The sequence below is a fragment of the Grampus griseus genome (genome assembly GCF_964374135.1).
Source record: "Grampus griseus genome assembly, chromosome: 6".
NCBI classification, from domain to species: domain Eukaryota; kingdom Metazoa; phylum Chordata; class Mammalia; order Artiodactyla; family Delphinidae; genus Grampus; species Grampus griseus.
The window spans coordinates 53,211,750-53,239,563 of record NC_139000.1 but is presented as its reverse complement, the minus strand read 5'-3'; the positions used below and the strand labels follow the sequence as shown (position 1 = coordinate 53,239,563).

General features: G+C 41.3%; 1 protein-coding gene across 1 annotated transcript in view; it reads left to right on the top strand.

Annotated features, from left to right (window-relative positions):
* Window positions 1-27,814, top strand: part of LOC309824145 (histone-arginine methyltransferase CARM1-like) — a gene marked incomplete at its 3' end in the record, with an annotated part of 142,908 nt that overhangs the window by 49,199 nt on the left and 65,895 nt on the right. Inside the window, exons 4-5 of the mRNA XM_082656891.1 lie at window positions 7,981-8,158; window positions 13,137-13,227. Coding sequence (XP_082513017.1) covers window positions 7,981-8,158; window positions 13,137-13,227 — 269 coding nt within the window. The remainder of the gene's footprint in view (window positions 1-7,980; window positions 8,159-13,136; window positions 13,228-27,814) is intronic.

Below are 27,814 nucleotides of genomic sequence, written 5' to 3'. Positions count from 1 at the left end.
GATAGATACAATCACTTTCCCCCAAGTCTGCCATTGCCTTGTAGTGTGTCCTGGGCTTGGACACTGACCTCCCCAGGACTCCGTCTCCTGAGTTATAAAATGATGGGGTCAGAGCAGCAAGTTAGTAAAGAACTTTAGCGTACATATTCTGTTGAAGTAAACTAAAGCCAATGAATTTTTTAACAGTAAGGTTAATATGACTTTTTAAAATATTTAAGCAGATATTTGGAATGCCCACTAAGGAACAGGGTTAAAAGGAGAGAACGGTTTAGGTATTCTGTTGTTTGGGGGACTGCTCACTGACTATTTAAAATTAAAGTAAAAAAAAAAATAAAAAAAAATAAAAATAAAATTAAAGTAATACTTGAACATGAGGAAGGGGAATCAAACTGTATAGGAGAGTCTAAAATAAAAAGTAATCATCTTGCACTCACTCCACTCATGCCTGATCACATTTCCCAGTGTGAACTACTCTGAACTTCCGTTATTTAATTTCTTTATCTGATTACCGTGGTAACTTTATGTCTCTAGTACTCATGTTTCTGTTTCCTGAACTATCTACTTTGCATGCACTGCTGACCCTCAGTGTAGTGGAAGAACTTCCTCTGCTAGTGCAACTCCCAGTTTTGTCTGGTTATATTATTTCTAGATTGTTCAAGATTTAAAATATGTACTTCACTAAGTCTTTAATGCTTTGTTTATAGGTTGCTTCAGAAAATTTACCCCCCACCAAAAAGCATACTAAGTATAACGATCATATAAATATCTTTCACTGTGGAACCAAGTATTTTGTTAACCTCATGATAAAAATTCACTCCTTCCTATGAAAGAAATGAAGTCACCAGCACCCTCATACCTCCTCCTTCCTCCTGCACCTTTTGTTAGTTATATATTATTTTTATTGGTATATTGTCAAGGTGTAATGTAATTCTCATTGAAATAGAACCAAAGTTCATGTAACTGTTTAGTATTTGTTCTGTAATTAAATGGATTCATTTCAAACCATTAGTCTTTTGTGTGTGTGTGAATAGCAGAAACATTGATTCCACCCAGCAAAGTCACTGACGAAAAGTGAAGTTCCAGCACATTTCTTTTGTCTTCTCAGTTAATAAATAAAAGAACAGGCATTTTATCAAAGAAGACATACACCTGGCAAATGAGCACAATAAATATGTTCAACATTATGAATCATTAGGGAAATGCAATCAGACTATGGTGAGATACCGCTACACACTTTAAAACAGGCAACATTTTAACTACTGACTGTACTAATCAAGTACTGGTGAGGACAATAGGGGAACTGGAATGCTTCCACAGTGTTGACGGGAATGCATAAGGGTACGGTCATTCAATTTAGAACATGAAACCATATATTCAAATGAAGAATTTTATGCACATGTTCATAGTAAGCTTATTTGTGGTGACCAAACTGCAAACAAACCAGAAAACCCCTTTTGTTATTTTTCAGGAAGAAAATGAACTGTTCATACCTGCAAATTAAATGATTCTCAAAATAATTATGCATCATGAAAGAAAAGGACAAATACAAAAGTAAACATTAAGATACCAATGATATTAACAGTCTAGAAAACACTAATTGAGTGGGGAAAAAAGTAAATCAATTGTAATTGCCTGGGAGTCCTGGGAGACATGTCAGAAGGTAGATATTGGTGTTGGATGTTTGTTATTATGATAATGGATCCGTGGCTTTACAAATATGAAAACTTACCAAACTGTACATTTTAGGTATGTTAATTTCATTGCATATCAACTATACAGCTCAGTTAAGTTTTAATAGAAATTGGCTTCACATAAAAATCTGAATCTCCTTTTCAGTAGAACTCTGCCAACCACATGTTAACTCCACCACCTCTCCTTGTCCATGGGAGGGATTCTGTTGCAGTAGCAATGAAGACTGGTGAGCCATGAAAGGTGTTTCCACTTGAGTTATCCAGGAACTCTGCCTGGGTCCTAAAAATCACATGCCTGGACTACACCTTCCACTCTCATACAGCTCCAAACTCACTGGTGGTTCTCACACCTCAGGGTGACCTCTGAACCCACCCAAAATTCTGACATCCAGGACTCAACATTAGTCCCACAGAGCCCTGCAGTCTACCCTAGGAGGCCTTGGAAAACAATGCAAATTAGATCACAGCTGGAGCGAACGCTATTGCTCTGCCATGATCAAACCATTAGTTTTTTCATATAGCTTCTTTATTACCAAATTCTTTATTTAATTCATATCTTAATTATACAAATTTATTTTTTACTTTTGGCAAAGCAGTTTTTGAGGAAGGGCTTATGTGTGCTATCCTGATTTCTTTCATGTTGAAAATATGAATAGTACCTCCTCTGGATTTAATCTTCTTTTGGTCACAATTTTCTTTTCTTCTGAATTTTGTAGATGTTGTCCCGTTGTCTTTTTAAAATGAATATGACTATAGAGCAGTCTAATGCCAGCCTGATTTTCTTTCACTTTTAAGGTGATTTTTTTTTTCTGCAGGGTGCCCAAGGAATTAATTCTTTTTTCTTTAAATCTAAAATCTTGAGCAGAATATAGTTCCATGTTGCTATTACCGTATGACATTTTCTTATGACCACTATGTGTTTTTGCTGTTAACAGATTCCTTTTTTTTTTTACTTCAGGGGAATTTTATTTTAATATACCTTTGAGTGATTTTTCCATTCTTCAGAGACATTAATTACATTTATGCTGCTTTGTTTTAATCTGTCTTTCGTATCTGTTAGCTTCTATCTGATTGCAGAAATCAGTTTGTCTTTTTAAATCTGCATTTATTATGATTATCTCAAACTTTTCTATTAAAAGTATAATTTTAAATTTCCTATTATAAAATACTTCTTGCATCCAAAAGTAAAGGTGAATATAAATATAAAAAGCACACATATGCCCACAACCCAGTGTAACAACTAGAATAATATAACCATGTATTAAAATTCCTATACGCTTCTCCCAAATTTCATGCCCTCTCTTCACTCCCAAAAGTACCAACATCTTAGCATAAGAGTTTTAGTGGTATATCCTAATCAATGCAGTTTACTTTTGAATACATTTGACCTTTTAAATAAAAGGAATCATACTATGTATTCTTCAGCAACCTATTTCTTTTCTTCCCAAAAATTCTGCTTGTGAAATTAATTTATGTTAACACAAATACCTGTAGTTCTTTTTTTCTCACTGTTCAATCGTATTCATAGTACAGATATAACACCATTATTTTTTATAAATTTATTTGTTTTATTTATTTATTCTTGACTGTGTTGGATCTTTGTTGCTGCATGCAGGCTATCTTGAATTGCGGCGAGTGGGCTTCTCATTGCGATGGCTTCTCGTTGCGGAGCACAGGCTCTAGGCGCGCGGGCTTCAGTAGTTGTGGCACGCAGGCTCAGTAGTTGCGGCTCGCGGGCTCTAGAGCGCAGACTCAGTAGTTGTGGCTCACGGGCTTAGTTGCTCCATGGCATGTGGGATCTTCCCGGACCAGGGCTCGAACCCGTGTCCGCTGTATTGACAGGCTGATTCTTAACCACTGTGCCACCAGGGAGGCCCCTAGATATAATACCATTTATTCATTCATTTCCCTGTGAATAGTTAATTCCAGTGTATTTTAAATTTTTATTTTATAATTACCAATATTATTATAAAGTTTTAGTACAGGTTATCTTATACACATGTTCAAACATTTCTCTAGAATGTATATTTATAAAGGGAGTGATATTTCTAAGTTATAGAAATCTTCAGCTAATTGAATAATGCCAAATGGTTTTCTAAAATGGTTATATATGATTTAAGTGTAATATATTCTCTTCCTGGATGCTGGTTATGTATTACTCTAGAAAGGGTAGTTGTGCTGAACTTCAGTTTTGGAAGAATGGGATCTGAAGTGACAGGGTAACATAGAACTATCTCTTGTAAACCAAAGAGCAAGGAAGGCAGCAAGACTGACTCAAAGAATAGAGTGTGTCTCACATCTGGAATTAGCTGCTCTTGTGTCTTAGAGATGTTATTGGTTGAGTTTATGTCCTGTTCTCAAATATCTCTGTCGAGGAATTGTATTCAAACGTAGGATTATCAAATAACTATTTTTATTGTTTCTGAAAGATTGATCTGTGGGAGATAAATAAACATTCAAGAAAAAAACTGCAAAGTATTCAAGTAAGTTTGGATGTCTGATTTAGCCAAGCCAAACAGTTTTCTGCAGAATTTCTCAAATCCATTAATATGCTAATAGACACTGAATTTGTAAGAAGGATATATATTATAAAGAAGTTCCAGTATTATTTGATCATGAAACTCCTTATGTTCATGGACTCCTGGAACGTACTTTGCAGAAATTTTGCTTTTTTTCTAATCGTGACGTGTTAGAACTAGAAGGAACCTTAAAACAACTCAGTTTTAAACTCCAGTTTTGCAAGAGGGATAAAATTAAGAGAGTTTAAGTGACTTCCCCAAGGACACACAGCTCTTCGATGGTTAAGGCGGGATTCGGATCTGTATCTTCAGATTCTTGATCTAGTGTTCTTTGAATTTGGTTAAAAAATAAATGAAGTTGCAAGATGCAGTGGCCTGTATGTATGTGGTATGTCCTTCTTTACCAGTGAGAATAGTAGGACTCAGCTTCTTTCCTGTGAACCTCAAATTGCCCTTCTGACAGCTTATAACATCCTCTCTGAAACTATATTAGATCTGTGATCTTCATGAGGGTTCAGGAGTCTAGGATTATTCTAGGTAAAGTCTCCATGTAGAGTAGATATCACACACACTTGACCATCCTATCTTATTGGTCCCTCCAGCAAGATGTAGCCAGAAAAATGTCCCTTCCAACATCATGGTTCAGGTGGATGAGGCAGTCTTATACGTTGAGGTTGTGGGGACACCCTCACACCCCATAAGCAGAATTTAGGAAGGGCTTGAAATTTAGAAATGGAATCACCTTTCCAATAGGCAGTGGAACAGTGTGAACCAGAGACCCTTAAAAGTTCCAGACCCTTTAACTTTGAAAAAAGTTGTGAGAAGTATGTCCCCAGATTGAATTGCATTGTTATTTTTCGATACACTGTTGTAATAATGAAACATTTGATGTAATCTGAATGTCCGGTAACTTGGGGTTGGTTAAATGAATCAAGGTATGCTATGAAATACTATACAGCCAATAAAAATTATGTTCTAGAGCAATTCATGGAACGATGTCTAAAACAGAGCTTCCCGAAAAGTGTGCCACGTAGTAGGTTTTGATGCCCTTTGCCCTCATGGGAGATGGTCAGGGTCTTGTGTGGCCTGAACCCCCAGCTCAGATGTCTCAAACTGCAGGCAGTCTTTCCTATTCACACTAGTGTGTCATAAAAATGACTGTTATTTTTTTATGTATGCCGTGATGCAAAAAATATTCAGAAAAGTGGTCTAAAACGAACTACATGAAACAAAAGGTTATGAAATATTACTACAAAAAGTACATTTTAAAAAATAAATTTATTTTATTTTTGTCTACGTTGGGTCTTCATTGCTGCGAGCAGTCTTTCTCTAGTTGTGGCGAGCGGGGGCTACTCTTCATTTCAGTGCACGGGCTTCTCATTGCAGTGGCTTTTCTTGTTGTGCAGCATGGGCTCTAGGTGCGCGGGCTTCAGTAGTTGTGGCACGCAGGCTCAGTAGCTGTAGTGCACGGGCTTAGTTGCTCTGCGGCATGTGGGATCTTCCCGGACCAGGGCTCGAACCCATTTCCCCTGCATCGGCAGGTGGATTCCTAACCACTGTGCCACCAGGGAAACCCCAGAAGTACATATTTTTATAAACAGAGATACACTCAGAAGTCTACTAGGAAATACACCCTGCCTACACCTGGATGATGGGAATACGGTTACTTTTATTTTCATTCTTTTGCTCATCTACATCTCTCCTTTTCAGTGAACACTTTTCTTTAATAACAATAATAGGACAATACTAGTTTAATACTTACATGACCCTTAATATGCTTTATCTTGTTTTAGCCTCAAGCAGGCCTGTGAAGCGGACACTGCCATTATCATTTTCATTATATAAATGCTATTTTTAAATTTCAGATTTGAAGCTCTTAAGAACTGGACAAGTTGATGCAGAAAGGAAAAGGTGGAAATGAGACACATCTGAAAAGTAGAAATAAGAAAAGATAGTAACTAATTGTCTATGGGAAGCAACTATGTATGCCTCCAGGATACTGAGGATTATGGCATTAGCAACCAAAACGGAATCAAGGAAATACAAGATTATGTAGAGATTTTAAAGAAATTTAGAGAAATGGTTAGTTTTCAAGAAGAAGCTGAGGTTGGCTCTTTACTTGTTGAGGTTGAAGAGCTAACAAAGCAGGTTGGTAGGAATGTCCGGGTAATGGCCAGCGCCCAGGTGAGAGGAGAAGCCTGAAGCTGCAGTGTGGGCAGCCATCCTCGGTGGAGCCGCGCTTACAGCTCTGCAGGTGAAGCGCTCTCCTGAGAAGAGAGCGCACAGAGACAGGCGGGGCACCAAAAGCTTTACCCCTTAGGCCTCGCGTCCACAGACCCCTGAACTTGACAGCCGTGTGTAGAATGTTGATAGAATGGAATTCCACAAGTCCTTGTGCATGGGTAGATGTTGACAGTGGATGACATGTACAAATAGTTTCTTCATTGTTTTTCCTTAGATCAGAGATTACTTGATTTCTTTTAAGGAAAGCATAAGTGGAAAAGACATTTAACAAACTTGCAGTGTAATGTTGGTGAGAAGCACCCTAGAGGATGGAATTCAAGGTGAAACATACCCTAGCTTTGGGAAGAAGTGATCAGAAATTGAGAAAATGCAACTGAATCATGACAGATGCTTGGTATACTGCATTTAGGGTGAGGAAAGGGTCAAGTTCCAAAAATTCAAAATGGAGGGCCTCTGACTACGTATAAATACAGTGGGCAAAGATCTAAGAGTCTCAGGAAACCACAACTTGAAAAGGGATGTGCTGTATGTATTTGTGCTGGTGCATATAAGATGTTTATTAGGAAATATTTTTTCAGGCAGCAGAAAGACATACGTGTAATAATACGGCCACCTTGTCATATTTGGCATTAAGAAGAAATATATTAGAAATATAATAATTATATTTCTCTTCAAGGTCCCTCTTTTAAGAGAGTTCAAAGTTATTAAATAGAATACAGAGGACATCAAAGAAAAAAGAATAGATAACTGTAAAATGTACTTCTAAAAAAAGGCTAATGAACATGGTATTACTTTTTTTTTATTATTATTATTTTGGCGGTACACAGGCCTCTCACTGTTGTGGCCTCTCCCGTTGCGGAGCACAGGCTCCAGACGCGCAGGCTCAGCGGCCATGGCTCACGGGCCCAGCCGCTCCGCGGCATGTGGGATCTTCCCGGACCGGGGCACGAACCCGTGTCCCCTGCATCGGCAGGCGGACTCTCAACCATTGCACCACCAGGGAAGCCCTGAACATGGTATATTTATTTTTGGAATCAAAAGATCAAGGGATGATTTCATAAGGATCAGGATTGTTAAGTTATGCAAGATTGTTATACAGAGCTTTGGGGCATCTTTATTGCCAGTAGAAAAGTAGGAAATAAGCTGAAACTATTAATAACCCCCCCCCGAAGTACATGTGCATATATACACACACATATACATGGACCACACATACTCACACACATGCACATATAAGTGTATGTTTGTATAAAGAGCCCGGAAGGGTCTACATCAAGCTATTAATTGTTATTATTTGTGTGTGGTATTGGTTATAGGTGTTTTTATTTGTTCCATATCTGTGTCTTCTAATTTATCCATAGTAAACATGAAATGTTTGTGCAGTAAGAAAAATGTTTTTATGGTATTTATAGAAGCAAATAGGTCACTTCCCTCTCATCCCTATCACCCTGCCAACCCCTAACCTATAAAACTTAATTTTTATAATATTCTGTATAACAGTAGTACTGGTACTCTATCTTTTACAGATGCTAGTGAAAAGTAACCACCTTTCAGACAAGATCATTGTTTTGCCAGGGAAAATTGAAGAAATCTCACTTCCTGAGGCTGTAGATGTGATCATTTCAGAACCCATGGGATACATGCTGTTCAATGAAAGGATGTTGGAAAGTTACCTTCATTCCAAAAAATGGCTGAAAGCAAATGGTGAGTTGGCCAATTCCTGGTTTAGAAAGTAGGCTAACTTCTCTGTAAAATATGCTGTCTTACTTCCCCCATAATCAGTCCTTTATAGAAAGGAGGAGAGAGCACTTCTATTAAACCAGTTCTCTGATTTTCTCATTCTATTCTCCCATAATAAATGAGCTAGTCTCCAAAAGACATTGATGGCAGTGGCTGCGTGGTATTCAGTATGGTAAAGGAGACCAGGTCCGACTTATGTATTTTTGTCCTAGTTCAATCACTGTTTTCCTTAGCTAACTTGGCCTAACACTTGACCTTTTGACCTTGGCTTCCCCATCTGTATTACTGGAAGTAATCTCTAAAGCCCTTTCAAGTGTTGACCTTCTGTAATGTGAGAAACTCTCTCGTGTCCATTTCTTCTTTCTAACATATTCTCTTCCTACTGTATGTCTCTTTCCCTATGGTCACTACATATAATCGAGATAATAATATAAAGTCCAGTATTCTGTTTGTGCTTAACAAGTGTCTGTGTGTGCTAAGCAATTTCCATAAATTATTTTATGAAAACCTTACGAAGTGTGAATAATGAAAGTTTTCAGTTTATTTGGAGGGTTAGTGCAGAGGTTCTTGGTGATTTTATACTCCTTTCCCAGGGGACATATGGTGATGTCTGAAGACGTTTTTGAGTTGTCACAGCTGGCAGAGGTGGTGCTACCCGCACCTAGGGGGAAGGACCAGGGACTTGCTAAACATCTTTCAATGTGCAGGACAGCCCTCACACACATCCAAGGCTTATCCAGCCCAAAATGTCAGTAGGGCCAAGATTGAGACCTGGCTTAGTGGGAGACAGTATTACGATCCGCACTTACGAAGAGAAAACTGAAGCACGATGAGGGAAAGCATCGTGGCAAGGACACACCTCTAATAAGTGACAGAGCAGAGGTTTGACCCCAGATCTGTCTGACCCTGAAACCCACATTCACAACTCCTTGCACACACACTGACTTTCCACTGTTCACCAGAGAGAGTGGACATGTTCCAACAGCACATTTTTTTTCGATTAAGGGTTAGAAGGTAACTGGCCAGTTTTAACAGTTGCATCTCTGATGAGAATTGCAGCTCCTTACCGGTTTTACTTACTTTAAGGTACTATTGTTGTGGCTCCCTAGCCATACCCAGTGAAGACAAAACAGAGAATAAACTACAGCTCCTACTCACCAGGTTACCTGGTCTATATGCATAAGTAAAGCTTTAAGTTTGTCATTTCCTGCATGTTTCAAAATTTAAGGATGTAGAAATAGGCATTTTTTTTAAAAAAACTCATGCAGAAATAAATAAACTTGGGCAAAGTATACCTAACGTCAAGAACTCCATTAGCATTCCTGTTATAAATCAGCCCAGGATGATCTTGGAGGCCTTGTGTTCATGTGATAAAATTGAACTATGGGAGATGAGAGCAAAGTAGCTTGGATTTCCTCCTCAAGGCCTCCCAGAAAGAATATTTGTATTTTTTTTTCTGGATTTTTCTCAAAGGGTTAGGTGCTTTAGGATGATGAGACTTTAAACAAAGTTAATTAACATGCATCTGTTGGGCTGCCCTCTAAGCCGAATATTTAGACTTACTATCTGGGCATCCTTTCTCCCCAGGTATTTGAAATGGTTATGAAACTTTATATGCGGCTGTGTATCTTTAACTAGACAAGTAGAAATGAACACTGATTTTATCAGCTCTCCACCCTGTGCATTCCTGGGGGAAGGATGATTGACTTTTTTCCTAATTATTTTTATTTTCCATCAAAATAAGACATAGCTTACCACATCACAGGACAATAAAAGGGCTTACAGTGAAAATGAGTCACCCTCTGCCACACCTCTTCCTATCCAGAGACTGCTCCCCGAAGGCTTTTCCTTTCAACTCTATTCTCTGTTGCTTCTCTTAGTTACCTACATATTTCTATGTAAACTTATCATATTGCTCTTCTTGTCACTCTCTGGTTGAGAAGTTAGCTTTCCTGCATAGCAGCTCCTTCCCTTCTTGAGGCATCCCCCCATCCTCTAAATGTATTTATACAGGTCCTCAATCCCTTATCCAAACCCTCGAGGCCAGATATGTTTCAGAATTCAAAATCTGGAGGACTTTGGGAAGGTCATAGAGTCATAGACCATGTGTTACTGAACACCTCCAGTGGGATCTGAGGCAGCCCTCCATAATGAAGCACATAGTATTTCTGCAACAAAACATGAACACGGATACCAAGTAGGATAAATAAGGACTATAAACTCATGTCAGTTCAGGTCAGGTTTTGCCATCAAATGATGTTGCAAACTTACCAAAATCTGTTGCTTTGCAGAGCTTTTTGGATTTCAGAATTTTTTTTTAATAGAAGGAAATATAGACCTAGATTATTACTTGTTTAAATCAATAATTGGTGTTTGCATTATTATGACAATGTAAGTACTGTTCAGTGCTGAGTCAGGTGGTATGGTAGGTGCATATGATTATATGTTTTTTTCATGAAATCTTTTGTTTTTCCTGGAGTAAATTGCCTTGTTTTTTCATTAGTTTAGTTCTCCGTATACTCATGACTAATTTTTTCCATGCTTTAACAGGTCTGACAGATTGCCTATAAATATTTATTTTGTGGGATTCTCCTGTAACGCTCTGTCCTCCTCGACCACACATGAACTGGTAGCTCTCTAGTCCTATTGCGTGGCTACCCCACACTTTGACTTCGCACCATATTCTTTTGTCTTCCCCTTTCTTGGTTTATACCATTCATTTCAGCAAAGAATATTTTCTAATAGCTTCTGGAGAAAGGGTGGTTGAGAAGTTTCTGTTTATCGAGTCCTCGTATTATCATTTTGTTAGGTAGAGAATTTTAACTTGAAAACAATTTTTACTCAGTATTTTTAAGGCATCTTTTTTTGGCGTCTGGTACCCAATGTTGCTGTTGAGAAGTCCAATGCCATTCTGACTCCTGAAGTTTTAAAATGACATAGTTTTTCCCTCTGGATGCTTTTAGTAGTTTTTTTTTCATTTCTAGTTGTCTTAGTGTGAAACTTCTAAAATTCTTGTGCTGGACATTTAGTGGGTATGTTAACTCAGAAGACTCATTTTCTTCTACTCTGGGAATTTTTCTTATATTTTACCTTTGATGATTTCCTCGCCTCCATTTTATCTAATATCTTTGCAATTCCTGTTAGGCTTGGGCTCAGAACATCCTCCTCTGAAACTTCCCAGGTTTACACAAATAATGATACATATGACTTTTCCAGAGTTGTTTAATATCCTTGTATCTTGAAATTGAAAAACCACCAAGCAATCATTATTGTTTTAACGATAGTGCTTGAGATTTACATGGAGAAGTATGAATGATGTTACAGTCGTGGTTTTTCTCTGACCACCTCTGAAAATACCGTAATTAAAATGATCTGTTCTATTTTAACGGACATCAAGGGGAGCATCGTTAAAGTATGAGACCATTGACTGTTGGAAGAGATTTCACCCCTGGGTTTTTTCCTTCCGCTTATTAGCTCTGTGGTTATGGCTGAATCATTTAAATTTCCCTGTTCCTTAGTTTTCTCATTTATAAAATGGATACAATAATAGAACCTACTTTATATTATTATGAGGATTAAATGAATTAATACATGGGAAGCCCATAAAAAGGTTCAAGGCAGAGTTAACATAAACAAGAACTTTTAGGTATTATTATTAGAATGATGATGATGAAGATCTGTGGTTTTTTAGATGATGAGAATAATAATGCTGATCGCCACATCTGCCTGCCCAGAAGGGCCCAACTCCAGGTCTGCCAGCCTAGGTGTTTGTTTGCCTGCTAAGTTATCTGCCTTTTCCCCCAGCAACTGCAAATGTCAGGAACAAAACACAAGTGCTGCGGGCTTCCCAGCGTGGAGGATGGTGAGCCTGCACATAAGCATAGGTTCTAACAGCACTTAAAAAGATAAATAGTCGATATGATTATACATCGACAAAGTCTAAGAATGAAAATAATAATGTGATAGGATGATGGAATGTTGTTTTCAAAGCTAAGTTGTTTTTACAATAAATAAAAGAAAAAATAAATAAATAAAAGAAGTGCCCAGAATTCCAAGCACCGGACATACAGAAAGGAAGAAAAACTAGTAGCTGAGGTGGGAAGCAGCTGCATAGCACAGGGAGATCAGCTCGGTGCTTTGTGACCACCTAGAGGGGTGGGTTAGGGAGAGTGGGAGGGAGACGCAAGAGGGAGGGGATATGGGGATATATGTATATGTACAGCTGATTCACTTTGTTATACAGCAGAAACTAACACACCATTGTAAAGCATTTATACTCCAGGGACTTCCCTTGTGGCACAGTGGTTGGGAATCTGCCTGCCAAATGCAGGGGACACAGGTTCAAGCCCTGGTCCGGGAAGATTCCACATGCTGCGGAGCAGCTGGGCCCGTGCGCCTTAACTGCTGAGCTTGCACTCTAGAGTCCATGAGCCACAACTACTCAGCCCACGTGCCACAACTACTGAAGCCCACGAGCCTAGAGCCCGTGCTCTGCAACAAGAGAAGCCACCGCAATGAGAAGCCTGTGCACCGCAACAAAGAGTAGCCCCTGCTGGCCGCAACTAGAGAAAGCCCGCGCACAGCAACGAAGACCCAATGCAGCCAAAAATAAAATAAATTTAAAAAAAATATCATACTCCAATAAAGATGTTAAAAAAAAAACAACCAGTAGCTGAGAAAGCTAATATGCCAGGTTAAATGCCTCACCTAGGACTCTAAACTTTTATTATAATGTAGCTTTGTGTCTTGCTTTGACATTCTTTTTTATATTCCGTCTAATCTTCTGCCTGATTTTCTTATCATTGCTTTGAGGCAAGTTTACGTTTTAGCCTGCTGTGTAATAACTGAGATGGAATGAAAGAATGGAACAGGTCAAGTGGCAGGTCTTCAAGTAAGAAGGCAGTAGGAGTCAACTTTGAGTCTATTGTCTTCTGCTCAATAGGAATGATGTTCCCGACGTTCGGCGACATCCACCTGGCCCCCTTTTCTGATGAACAGCTGTACTTGGAACACCACTCCAGAGCCAACTTTTGGTAACGTTCTCTTCTCTCTTCCCCTCCTTTCAGAGTAAACCAGAGTTCTTAAACTGTTGACACTGTGGGTCATACACTGGGGTCAGGGGCTGTCCTGTGCACTGTAGGCTGTTTAGCACCTTTCCTGGCATGTACTTCCTGGATGCCAGTAGCACCTTCCCCCTAGTTGTGGCAACCAAATATGTCTCCAGAGATTACCAAACATCCCCTTGGAAGACAAAATCACCCCCTGTTGAGGACTGCTGAAATAGACAAATAAGGGAGCCAGTTAGGCAAAATCAAACATCCAAAAAACTGCCCTAAGGCTAAAATAATAGCATCCTCCCCCTGCCTGCTGTTCCTCCCTTTCCACTTCCTTCATCCATTCTTTTGGCCCAAGGCTATGGCTTCTGCTAGAACATGCCTTTGTCAGAGAGCAGATCAATCAATATACCTTCATGTATATGAGTTGATCCGAAATTTTTGGAGCTTTCCTACTAATTAGCTGTTGACCTTTGGGCAGTTCACTTCATAGTCTGAGACTTGGTTTCTTCCACTGGTAAAATGAGAACTAACACAAAACTCCTGGCAGTTTGCAACCACCATTCCTTCTGCCTTCTTTTCCTGAGACTGGTTTTTATAAGGAGAAGGAGGGGAGGAGAATGACAATATTGGACCTGTGGGAGGGAGAAACAGAACAGATACCATCCAAGTGGGGATGTGAGGCGCGTAGGAGGGAGCACAGCATGCAGCGGCAGGGGGGTGAGGATGTGAATGAAAATGTAAACTTCTCAGTTCTGGCTGAGGATGCAGAACCGTCCAACGGCAATATCCAGAGTTGATTTCCAGGGCTTTCTCTTTGTAATGCCGTCCATTGGTGAAGGGGCAGGAAATAGGAAGTGCTTTGCTTTCCCACATTACAAAGTGCTATGAGTGAGGTCGAAGGGTTATGATTTTTCTTTCTCCCCAGTTTTTTCTGGCAAAATAGGCTTTCCCACCCCAGTTTCATAACCTTTAACGGCTTCGATTCAATCTGTAATTTTGAAACTACAAGCCACAGAATTTCCAGTGGGGGTGAATGGCCTCTTAGTGTGTATGTGTGTGGTGACAGAGGGGGGCGATGATGTCATGTAAGGTCATGCTGACCCTAAATGTTTCTATCTTAAATGGAGAGGTTGGAGGGAGAGGAATTTCAGGTGACAGAGTATGCCAGACTTCACAGGGGAGGTTGGTTGTCCAGGCAGTTTTTCTGTGATCTCCCAGCAGTACCATCTGCTGCACGGATGGTTTTGGCAGAATGCCTTGAGAGAAATCAAGGAGGCGGCAGGGGTGGGGGTGGGGGCGGAGTTGGAGACTGTTGAGTATAGACACCCCTTTTGAGGAATTTCACTGCAAAGGGAGTTAGAGAGATGGGTGGTGGCTGACCAGGGAAGTGAGGTATAAAAAAGGTAGTTTTTTTAATGGAATAAATGGAACATGTTTTCATGTTTGACGGGGAGCCCAGCCAGTCTACTGTGATTATTAATACTCTCTAGGTAGTAAGAACTCTCTTGATGAGCTCACCCATTCCCACAGTTCAAATACCATCTTTATGCTAATGATTTCCGAGTGTATCTCTCCAGACTTGTCCTGTGAACGCCGTACTTTTCCATAGCCACCTGCCTCCTGGACGTCTGCCCTTGGAGAGACGCAGCATGTCCACAGCTCAACTCCTGATCTCCCCCACTGCCACCCCACACCTGCTCTACACACCGTCTTTCCACCTCAATTGCTGACAACTTTATCCTCCTAATCATTCAGGCTCCGTATCTTGAAGGCCTTCTTTCTTTGTTCCCCATACCTAAACCATTAAGAAATTATGTTGGTTTTACTTCCAAAGTACATTTGACCCCGAACAACACAGATTTGAACTGTGCGGACTTTTTTCAATAAATATATACTAAAGCCCTACATGTGAATCTGTGCATGTGGAACCGTGGATACAGAGGGCTGACTGTAAAGTTAATGAGCATTTTTTTTTTTTTTTTTTTTTTGGTCGGGGGGGTATGCAGGCCTCTCACTGTTGTGGCCTCTCCTGTTTCAGAGCACAGGCTCTGGACGCGCAGGCTCAGCAGCCATGGCTCACAGGCCCAGCCACTCCATGGCATGTGGGATCTTCCCGGACCTGGGCACGAACCCCTGTCCCCTGCATCGGCAGGCGGACTCTCAACCACTGCGCCACCAGGGAAGCCCTAATGAGCATTTTTGACTGCGTGGAGGGTGGGTGCACGAACAAACCCCCCCTTTTGTTCAAGGATCAACTGTATATCCAGAATCTGACCAGTTCTCCCTGTATTTACTGTTTCCACTTGATCGCAACACTGTCATCTCTCATCTCAGTTATTATGGTAGCTTAACCTGTCTATTCCAACATCCCCAAAGCCCTCCAGTAGGTTCTCCCCAGTCTGGCTCCTCATTTTCTACTGCTGTGTTCACTCCACTCCAGCCTCCCAGACTTCCTTGCCCATCCTCAGGCGTACCTGACACACTCCCACCTTAGGGCCTTGCATTTGCTCATCCTTCTCTGGAATACCTTTCCCTCCAGATTCACATGGCTAATTCCTTCAACTCCATAAAGTCTTTGTTAAATGGCTTCTCAATAGGACCTACCCTGACCACCATATTTAAAGTGGCAGCCATACCACTCCTAATCCCACTTTTTCTGCTCTGTATTTTTCCTCCAACACTTATCACCTCCTAAAAGACTTACTTATTATTGTTTATTGTCCGTATCCCTCCTCATAGAATGTAAGCACTGCAAGAGCTGGAATATTGTCACTGTTCACTACCTATCCTGCCACATGGTAGGCCCTCAATAAATATTTCTGATGAAAACTCCTGTGATGTCAAACATGTATGGAAATAATTACTATCAAGATTTTAGTTGATACCTTTCTCATTTTTCTTTTTCTTTATAAAATTAGACTCATACCATAAATACCATTTTATAGCACTTTTTAAAAACGTTATTAATACCTTGTGGACATGTTCTCAGGTCTTTTAGATATTATTTTGCTGCAGAGTATTTCTTTTGTGGCTCTCTTGTAATTTATCGACTCAAGATCCAATGTTGGGTATTAAATTATTAATTATAATTTAACCCTATACATTCTGTTAAGAAACAGTACTAAGGTATTGTTCCTATATTCCACAAGAATGTAGAATTTTATAGACTTCTATAAATTCTATAGGAAACAATGCTAAAGTGAACATCCTGTTATAGAAATCTTGTACATTCTGATTATTACCTTACAATAAATTGCTAGAAGCAGAATCACTGGACCAAAAGGTGTGAAGAAGGAACTTTACAAAAATTATTCTGGGGCTTCCCTGGTGGCGCAGTGGTTGAGAGTCCGCCTGCCGATTCAGGGGACACGGGTTCGTGCCCCGGTCTGGGAAGATCCCACATGCCGCGGAGCGGCTGGGCCCGTGAGCCATGGCCGCTGAGCCTGCGCATCCAGAGCCTGTGCTCCGCAACGGGAGAGGCCACAACAGTGAGAGGCCCGCGTACTGCAAAAAAAAAAAAAAAAAAAAAATTATTCTTATATGTTGCCAAATTGCCCTGTAGAAAAGCTTTACCAATTAACACTTCCACCAGTGGTATATGAGAATGTCTGCTGAGTCTTGCCCATACAGGATATGTTCTGTTAAATGCCAGTTTGATTTGCAAAAAAAAATGGTGGCCGATTTATTTTTAATCTGTATTTCTTTGATAGCTGGTGCATTTGAATGGTTTTATTTTTAGTCAACAGATACACAAAATTTTTTAATATATAGTTATCAAAATTCATAGCCTTCACTCTGTTTCTACTTTCTGTCCCTTTATAAGGGGGTTTCTGCATTAGACTACTAGCATGAAGGCCTTCTGTTGTATTGATGCAAGGAACAGGTGGTGAAAGCTTGCACGATTTCTGATTTCTGTTAGAAGAGGCAAAGAGTGGATGCTGGCTGAAAGGAGGCAGGGGGATGCAAAAAGTGAGTCTGGGTGTATTCTGAGGGAGTGGGCTGAGAGACTGAGGAATAACCAACAGGCTAAATAAATGAGATCCCCAGGTACAACCCATCCTCAGTCCTCACCTGACTTAACTATCAACACCGCCGCTTGATGCCTTTGACTCTTCACTTCTGAGCCTAAGCCTGATTTTCTTCCTTCCTTATTGGCCCTAATTCTCCTTTGCTGATTCTTCCTCATGACTCAAATCTTTGATGTTGGATTGACTCCTGGTTAGTTCTTAGATGTCTTCCTATTTCTGTCTGTGATAACTTTCTTACTGATCTCATTTAAATACCGTCTTTATGTTGACAACTCCCATAGTTAGAACTCCAGGCCAGACTTCTCCCCAGAACCATAGACTTCGGATGTCCAAGTGGCTGGTGACAGCTCACCTTGGATGTCTGTTGGGCATCGTAAATTTAATACATCCAAAGGCAAGCTGCTGATTTTCACCACCACCCCCTGCCCACCCCTGCAAAACAAACATAAAACAAGCAAAACAAAAAACCCTGCTTCTACTACAGTCTTGAAATAGCCTCCTAACTCATTTCCTCTTTTTCAACAACAACCAACATGATCTTGGTAACACATGATTAGGTCATGTTATTCTTCCACCCAGAACCCTCCACTGGCTTCCGATCATCTCCATAAGAACGTCTAGAGTTCTCCCGATAGATGGTAAGACTCCGCCTGATCAAGTTCCACCCTGCTGTCCCTCGGACATCATCTCCTGCTACTTGCTCTCTTGTCCTCTCCACTCTGGCCTCATTGGTTGGGCTCCCTGCTTCCCCTCGAACATACTAGGCCTGCTGGCACCTCACTGCCCTTCCCTCTGCCTGAAACGCAGGTGTCACTGGGGCTCGCGCTCACCTCCTTCAGGTCTTAGCTCACCTGTCATCATCTCAGGGAGACCATCTGTCAGTTAAAACTTGTCATCTCTTCCCTCCTGGAAGCCCTTATCCCACTTCTCACTGCCTTTTTCTCTATAGCACTTATTATCTTCTGCCATATATATGCTTTTACTTATCTGTTTTATTTCTTGGCCATTTCCCCCCATGAGACTACAAGTTCTGTAAGAGTGGCTGTTCGATTTACTGCTGTGTCCCCATCGTCTGACCTAGATGATCATAATTGCTCAATACATTTTTGTTAACTAGAAGACAGATGCATTATTTATAAGATTTCTTTATATATTAAGGGTATTAAGACTTTGTTGTAGTTTCTTAAGAATTTTCTCTTCGCCTTGTAATATTCTTTGTGGTGGTTTTTACCACAAAAGGAGTTAAAAACTTTTATGTGTGTAAATCTACCAATATTTTATTTTACAGTTTCTTTCTTTTCCTTTATTTGAGAAAAAGCTTCCCCACCCTGAGTCTGGTATTAGCTTCCTTCTACTTCTTTCATATTTTACTTTTTTTACACTTAACAGTCTTTCAAATATACATTTAACTCTAAAATTCATTTAAGTGTGCAGTAAGCATATAACTTTAGCCTTTTTAAATAACCAGTCATGGGGTTCACTCTTGGTAGACAAGCTTACTACATTCTGATGTTAGTAGCAGTCACCTACAGAATGAATCATTTCCTTTTCTTACTTGATTAAGATTCCTCGGCCCTTATTAGTTAAGATTCTGAAAAGTATCTCCTGCGAGTAAGGCTCAGTCATGAAGAATCATCATTCTCAGCTGTAAAACTTCTTTAGGTGGTGGGTACTACTGACAGTACTGAAAATATATAATTGGTTCAGGGGGTTAAACCCAAGGCTTTTAAATACAATTTTTAATGGATTCTCATATCAAGAAAAATATATACATAGGATCAATTAAGAGGAGTAACCAAATATTCTCAAGAAGTTTGAGATGATACTAGTTTACCTCATTACAGTTATTACAGTTATTATAGAACATACAAGCGTAGGCAAGTAGGCAGTAGTTAAAAACTAGATAAATCAGACTCTAGAACCAGATTCAACTGTGTTTAATTCTTGGTTCTGTCAATTACTAACTGTAAAACCTTAGCCAAGTTAATCTAATTTCTTTTAGACCCAAGTTTCTTATTTATAAACTAAAGATAACAGTGTTACCTACCTGGGGGTGGGGAATTTAAGGGATGGGACCTTTCCTTGTACAACTGTCATAGCCCTTTCTTCAGAGGCCAGTGTGAGGGTTCTAACAGTTGCTGAATATGTCTATCCCAGTTGCACATTCAGGGACTGGGAAAATAACTACATGGTGGGTATGAACTCATTGGACACCCTGTGCAATAGACTTGGTCAGACCTTCCTTTGCTACCTCCATAAACCCTTACTAACCAGAGATATCCTAAGATTTCTCATATCAATATCACTTCTTATCTCACATTCCTCAAAAAAATCTAGATATTCTCCTTTCTCCTACATAGTTGCTTTGCCACAGAGAAGAATTGGGGAATGTTTACCATATGTTCCTGCAGTGGCATTGCAGAGTCCTCCCTCAAGGGACTGGGTTTCCACTTCAGTCATGGGCCAGTGGTCACTGGATCCATAAACCAGATGTCTAAGTTAGATCTGGAAATTGGATGAGGGACCTAATCTTCCCATTGTGACAGCTGATACCCTGCTCGTAAGCTACCAAGATTTTTGTTGTTGTTATAGAAATTGAGTACTGTCTAGTCACTGTGCATGTATTTCACCTCTCTGGTAACACTAGGACCTTTTAGCAACCACTTACAGGTCCCTCTGGATCAAGGTACCCTGACTGCCACTCTAGTCTTGCCGTCCAGCACAGGAATTATGTCATTCTAGCCTATGATGGTTAATTACTGCTTTCTTGCTTCTGACATTCTGAAATTCCATCCAGATTATGCTCCTTCGGAGCAGAATTTAGTGGCAGCATCACCCGTCACTGTCTTTGATGTACTGAGGACAGCATGCCTCAAATCTTTCACTAGTTTGTTCCCCATTACCTATATGAATGGAGAGTTTCCTGGACTTTGCCTGAGAATAGTCAGGTGGAACAATCTTACATCTTACACAGTAAATCCGTCTAGCATTTCCACCTCTCTGAGCCTTGGACCCCTTCCTCAATACTATACTGCAGAAATTCTGGAATCTCCATCTCATTAACTGCAGGCCATCATGATGACCGAGCTTCAAAGTGACATACATCCCAGCAGACTACTAGGAGTGGTATCTGCTAGAACATTGAATCCTGGGAGTGCCGTTGTTGATGAATTGCACCCTATGCTGACATATTCTACCCCCACTAGTCCAACACCCTTAAAGTCCACTCCAATACCCATTTCCCTGGTTCTTAGCAGAAAGTATTAACCGGCTTCTCTAATGTTTTAGTCACGTAAGTTATCTCCTCCTGGAGTAGGAATTGTACTTACTGCTTGGGCTGTGCTGGAGTTACCATCCTGACAGCAATGAGGGACCATTAGCCTGGAGGCAGTGCGCAACAGTGAGGCAGATCTTGAGGGGAATAAGATTATCTTGCAAGGCCCAGGCTTCAAGAGGAGTTGTTGTGCAGCCTTCAGGCAAAGGGAAGCTGTTCTTCTCTGACAGGACAGATGAGAATTAGGCTTCTGCTGGTTTGAAGGATTCAGAGGAGTTGGGAAGGTCTTTTCAGGATTCTCTGCCTTGTCCACTCTACTATCTTAATTCCAGGTCTCAGGGCCCTAGTCTCTTCCTGTCAGGACCCCAGCTGTGATATGTAAGATCTGTCAAGGTTGCACACCCAACATCCTTTGCAACTCTTCCACTGTTGCTGCTTTACTATCTTGTTTGGGGTGGGGAGACGGGGCAGTTCCAGTTTCAAGAATATGGCTTTTAACTCTCAAATTCTATACCTGATTTTCTGCACAGAAGGCCTTGGAGCACCAAGGAGATATGAATTCCCTGAAATTCTGCTAAGGAAGCCCTCTGGATTTCACAGTGTGACTTAAGTTGGGAGTTGACTGCTCTGAGATAATAGTCTTCTTTTTGCAAAGCTTCCAATGCTATTAACAGAGCCTTGTCTCTGTTAATAGGGGTCCAAAGGCTCAGAGCCTCAATCCATATAATTATCATCACCCCAAAACTTCAAGCACGCAGTTACCATATAGCCCAGTGCCTCACCTTCCACCTTTACTGCATCCTAATTAGCCACTAGTGAGACTGTTAGTAATTGTGATGAAACTACATGCTAAGAGTTTTCCCTCCGCACTTACCAGTAATTCTGCATTCGAGGGCCACACCCATATTGATTGTCTTAGCTTGTGTTCCCCAGGAATCAGGGTCTTAGGCAAAGCTCATGAGCTACTTTATGAACGAATGCCATCCCAGTAAAACAAGAATGAGGAGAAAACAGAGGGAGGCAGGAAAGGAGGGAGAGATGATGCAAAAGTGCATAACTGAGCTGACCACCACATGGTAGCAAATACCAAGAGATTGCTTGATCCCTCAGGACCATCTTTAGAGGTCAAATGAACTGTATCTCAGGACAGTTTACACAGATGATGGGAGAGAAGTGTATTTATCCATTGGCTCTTAACTCCTCATTGGGCAACTGTTTACCGCTAACATTAAGTAGTCTGCACTTCGGGGTTGTACATGCATGGACACCAAATGGGGGTCAGGGCACCTCATGCCCCACAGTCTGCAGGGATGCTCAGGGCAGGAGGGGAGAGCACACGGTGCAGGTCTGAGGTGAGGCGCTGCTGGGTTGTGCTCACGTGGAGTCAGATGAGTCCATACCTTGACACAGCGGGGGCAGAATACCTGGCTGAGGACTCCAGAGGCAGATAAGACAGAGGATCTGAGGTGACCCTTAAAAGGTGATATACCACTTAAGGAACCAAAAGACATTTCCCAGTTTCCTTTTCAGAGTATTGTGAGTGGGCTGTACGCACCCATCATGCTTGACAACGGCAGAGCGAGTTGAGCGATAGCAGGGATGCTAGTGGTGGATGGTCTGTAGTCAGCTGTTCTTTACAGAAATCAGAAGTTTGTGCTTACAAAGGACAAGGGAAGATGAACGTAAGCAGAATTCTGCCACGGGCAGTGAGAGCTCCCTTCTTGCACCTTTCCACTCTGACTCTACTAAATGCCTCCTTGACCATGGTGTTGCTGAGAAACGTTATTTTGAAGGGAATCCATTCCGCTGAATGCACAAGCTGCTACATTCTACTGCAAAGGCACTGGATGGTTTGTTCTTAGGCTAATTCTGCCCCCAAACTGAAATTTCTACTAAAGGTTCTTTTGGTATAGCTAGAAGTTTAGGCCTTCTGGTCTTTCCCAAAAATATATTTGGCCCTGATAGTCACTGGTTCTTAGGAATACCATATGGACCAAATAAGAACATTTCAAATTACCGTGAGATACAACCAAATTTTTGTCGGAAGTCAAGTGTATGCACAAAGTATCACAGAGAACTTTTGCAGGAATACTACCAACACAATTGTGTTTGGACTTTCATATGCCACTGTCCTTACTTCATTTACATTCAGTGATTCCTGGGACTATAACCTTCGTTCAGCTACCCAGTATTTCTTCTTAATATTTCCTCTGGTTCTCTTTTATGTCTGCAGCTCTTGAACTCACCAGGCTTTTGCTCATGAAATAAGCCTCAATTTCTGTATTCATCTTTTTTGTAACCTATGTCAAACTCATAGCTCTTTCATAGTATTCTGCCACTGGGCCCATACACATCCAGATCTGTGTAGTCAGGGATACACTATTTCAGTTTCTGGATCCTCTCGCATCAGAGCTCTCCATTTTCAAACAGAGTTCAACTTCAACAGACATCACTTCATCATCCCTGGGCCTGGTTCTATACACTCTTAAGCTAAAGCACTTTAGTTCTGTACTCACAGAATTAGGACTCCCCTGAATTAGGCAAAACTATTCATCAGAATTATATTCATAGCACACATAATGGCACACTCTTATTAACTGTTTTCTTTTTAGTTAAGGCACTTACGGTTTTAAGTAACAAAAGAAAGAATTTTAAAATGGCTTAAAAAAAAGGATATTTTTGACTAACGTATCTGAAAAGCCTGAGTAGATTCAGCTTCTCAGGCACAAATGGCTTCCAGGGCACAGACACTTATTGGGTCCAGGTCTCACTCTATCCCTTAGCTCAGCTCCATTCTTGGATAGGGCTCTTCCCTCATAGCAGCAATGTGGTTTCCAGCAAATCCAGATTTATAGACTCATAGCTCCATGTCCACTTCTCTGTTGCAACAGTTTGAACAAAAGTCTCAGACTTGACTTTCCTTGGGTCACATGCTTAACCCTGAGTCCATCATTAAGGCCAGAGAGATAAGACACTCTGATTGGCTACAACTCAGCTACATGCCAGAATTTATTGCTGAGGGCAGAGTCAGAGTCAAACCAGCCAAACCCCAAGAACTAAGAGTGAGGAAGAAGTGCCTCTCAGAAGAAAATCTGGTGCCGTAATCAGAAGAAGAGCAACTCTTTGCTGGGTAGAATGAACAAAAGATGTCCACCATAGTTGTCTTGACTGATCCACTTTTTCTTCTGATCCATTTCCATAGGTCCAATTCTTATACAAACCAGTAATGTCTAGATTTATGTTGGTACACCGAGGGGTGCTCCATGGATTCCTTTACAGAATCCCAGGCTTTCCCTTTCTTAATGAAAGAGGCAGTCTGAAGCTTGATTTCCTTTAAGGCCTGTGCACCCATTTCCCTTTCTCCTTTATACTAAAAAAACCCTATTTTTACAAATAAAAAAGCATATAAATATAGCCCATGTAAAATATAAGCCACTTTGCTAGGGTTTAAGCCAGCAAAACCAGAGACATAATGAGCTGAGCATCTTTATAGATACTGCTTTACAGAATGGTATGTCTGCATGCTGTTGATGCAGAAAATTGTTAAAAAGAGCCAAGCTTCAAGTCCTGCTGTATAAAAGGAATGTATAAGAAATAAAACAAAGTCGCAGTTTGTTTCTAGGCATGCATCCTTCTCCTACCAGGCATTCCCAGCAGGCCATTCCAGCAACCCTCTTACGCTGCATCCTCAGCATCGTGTGCGGCTTAGGTGACGTTTTTGGATCCTTGTTTTTGTTTCCCAGTTCTTAGGGTTATATATGTCTCTCCTCAGGTTGGCATATCACTGGTTGTTAATTCTGGTAGAACATATTCCATTAAGATACCCAAAAGTTGCTTAATTGTCAAACAGCAGAATAGGATTTTCCTTCCTCCCTTAACTTTTCTTCCTTCTCTCTCTCTCTTTTTGGCCTTTTTAAAGGAAGGAAGTATTTAATGGGGATGAGTGAATTTTTTTGTTAGGATAGAATGAGGAAGCAAAGATTTAAAAAAAAATTTTTTATTGGAGTCTAGTTGATTTACAATGTTGTGTTCGTTTCTGAAAGATTTTTATTACAGTCAAACATCTGAGTTATGCTACGAGAGTGTGGGTTCATATTAGCAAGACAAAGGAGTGTGTGTGTTAGAGAAACCCCCACTGTTAACTTCTGCAAGAGAACCTCCGGCAGTACCACCATCCTTCTAAGACAGATCCAGGACACTGTGGGAGGAGGAAGGACAAAAGACCAAGGTGAGCTAGAGGAGAGACAAAAACAAAAGAGACCCAAGAGGGAGGATTCCCCTGCATGCTTCTCCAAGCTCGGCTGTGCATGGAGACCATGGAGAGGCTGATGGGATGGTAAATAGGTGGCCTCTTTTGCTGTACTCTGGGTGTGTTCAGGTGTAGCTATTGTAAGATTGTTTTCCTTCTGGACTGTATTTGCAGGATTTTTCAGATGTTGCATGTCTTACGGTGGAGAAGGAGGAGAGGAAGAGGGAGGTACACTTGAAATTTGAAGTCAAGAGAAAAACATGCATGTAGACGACTCCTTATGCGCTCATAAAGAGGCCATAAGCTAACTTGGAAAATAAAACCCACATACGATGAGAACAATGGAACTTATCCCCAGCTTCCAAGTCAACAGATTCGTTTCCTGATCCATCCCCCAGCAGTGTATCTTAGGAAACCCAGAAAGGTGCCACCTCCCATCTGCTTTCATTATTTTATGATGCATTTCAGAAGGAGATTTGAGATTTCTAAGAAATGGAAGTATGGTCCAGCCAGAAAGTTTTTAAAACCCAGGGAGTGGGCTCTTTGCCTACAGCTCTCCGTCTGCCCCAGGAATGGTGCCCGTTTGCACCACACTGATCTTGGCTGCTGGGTTTTAATTGGCAGTGAACACACAAAGGGAATGGCACATCCTGGGCCCCTCTCAGAGCTGAGGTTGAATGCAAAGACTCCAGTACACAGAGAATAGAGAGCAGTTCCCAGCCTCCGCCACTGCCAGGTGGAGGGCTGTCTTTGCCTTTGGGATTTTCTCTTTCACCTACTTGGCCAGGATTCTAGAACAGCTCACTTAGTCGTCTTCAACCCTGATCGTGCATTAGAATCACCTGTTGAGCTTTGGAAACAAGTGCTAGGGCCGCACCCCCAGATCAAATAAATCACAACTTGGGGGATGCAGTCCAGGCATCAACACTTTTTAAAAGCTTTCTAGGGGATTCTCAAGGACAGTCAAGGTTGAGTCCTTCTGGGCTTTCTGGGAAGTTCTCTGTCTCTGTCTGACCCTCCACTCCTCTCCCCTTGCCTGTCTTCACCCCTTCTTCCCTCCCACCCCTCTCCTCTCTTCCCCTTCCCTCTCTCTCCCCCCTTCCCTCCAATAAAAAATTTTGTGATAATGACTTACTTCCCCAAGAAAACTTCCACTCTCTTTCTAAATACTGAAAAGATCGTCTAAACTTACAGTGTTCTGTTTCCAAACATTTTCTAGGATTATAGGAGTCTTGTTTTCAAAATGTGTACTTACAAAGTGATGTACAGCAGTTTGGCTTTACCTGTGGACAGCCTGGCTCTGGCCCTTGATGGAAGGAGATTAGGAAACAAGAGACGAAGCCAAAGAAACTTCGGCGAATGATTTTCTGATTCCCCATTGTCCTTATTGGCACCAGTGCCCACACACAGGGCCATTTAGGACACCAAGTTCTCCGTTCATTCATTAAATGCATAGATAGATACGTAGATATCTTTAGCCCTAATAGTATTCGAGGCCCCATGCTAAGTGCTAAATATACACTGAAAGAAAAAGAATAACTTCTGCTTTTAAGTGCCTAAAACTTGAATATTTAATTGTAATACCAGGTTTTACATTTTCAAATGGAAATATTTGAGCTGAGTCACAAAGATTGAGTAGGAATTAATAGGGCAATAGAAGGAAAGGAGCATTCTAGGCAGGAGGGAAAATAGGCAAAGGCTCAGAGGTGAGAAATGGTATAAGCCCTTCAGGATCTGTAAGAGGCTCTGGGGGATGGTGTTTTGCTTGCAGGTTGGCGACTAGCTGTTGACTTAACAATATTAGGCCTCCCTGCCTCTCATGAGGGCCTCTGAGGCATCGCCTCCTGATTAAGAGGCTTACTTTGACTGAAAATCTAACTGCACGCCCCCAGTTTTTATGATTATTCTGTGTCTTTTTTCTCTCTTTTCCCTGCAGGTCAGCAGGTGTAGGGGTGTGGGAGGATAGACACTGATGAATTGAATTTCCATTTGATTCACAGACTATATACAGCATGTGCACACACACCCTTAGTAGGGAAAACTCTTTTCAACCTAGGGATAAAGGCCTTCAGCCTCTAGTGATAAGGGCCCCAAGCCTTTCTGGAGTTGGGCCTGGGAATTGGAATTTTTAACAAGCTCTCCAAGTAGTCCCATGGCGCAGTCACACTGGGAAGCACTGCCCTAGTGCACAGTGCTGATCTGAGAAGGTGAAGTTCAGGGAATAATAGCCAACACTTATGTAGTAGTAACGAAATGCCCAGCACTGCTTAAAGTGCTTTACTTATAGTAACTCATTTAACCCTTACTGAAACCCTACAAAGTCAGCTTATAATTATTCCCATTTTAGAGATACGGAAACGGAAGCACAGAGTTCAGGTGACTTGCCCACTGCACACAGTCAGTCAGTGGCAGAGTGTGAACAAAGCCACTCTTAATGCACACCCTAGATCTCTGTAAAGAGCCAAGACCATTAGCCAAGCTGGCAGGGAGTTCTTGCTGTGCTCCAGGCACCAGTCATGTGCCGGTAGACGCTTCACATCTGGCTAAGTGAGGGGAGGAAGCACTTGTAGAATTTGTCCATTTCTGTGGTCCAGATGTCCCTGACCACAGAATTGGGAGGAAATGTGCCCAGTGATGAGTCAGCTCCAGTTCACCACCAGACACAGCTGTCACTGACTTGTGACTCTAAGTGGTGTTGGCCACCATGGCAAATGCCAGCAAGGTGCAGGCCAGTGGCTATGGAAGAACAGAAAAGGGAAATCTGTTTCCTAAAACAGTTGGGGGAGTATCAAGAGGCTTTGGAGATCTCAAGTTGTGCTCTGGGTTGAGATAATGAGAGGGCCAAGGAATTGTATTTCGCGACATGGAAGGCATGTCCTGGAGCAGGCAGCCACCTTGTGGTGTGAGGTCAAGGGTGGGGACCCTAAGGCCTTCCTGCCCCCAAATATCCCTGTCAGTATTCTCCCCACAAGTAATTTCCTCCATGTCAGCTACCTCCTCCCTTCTCTCCCC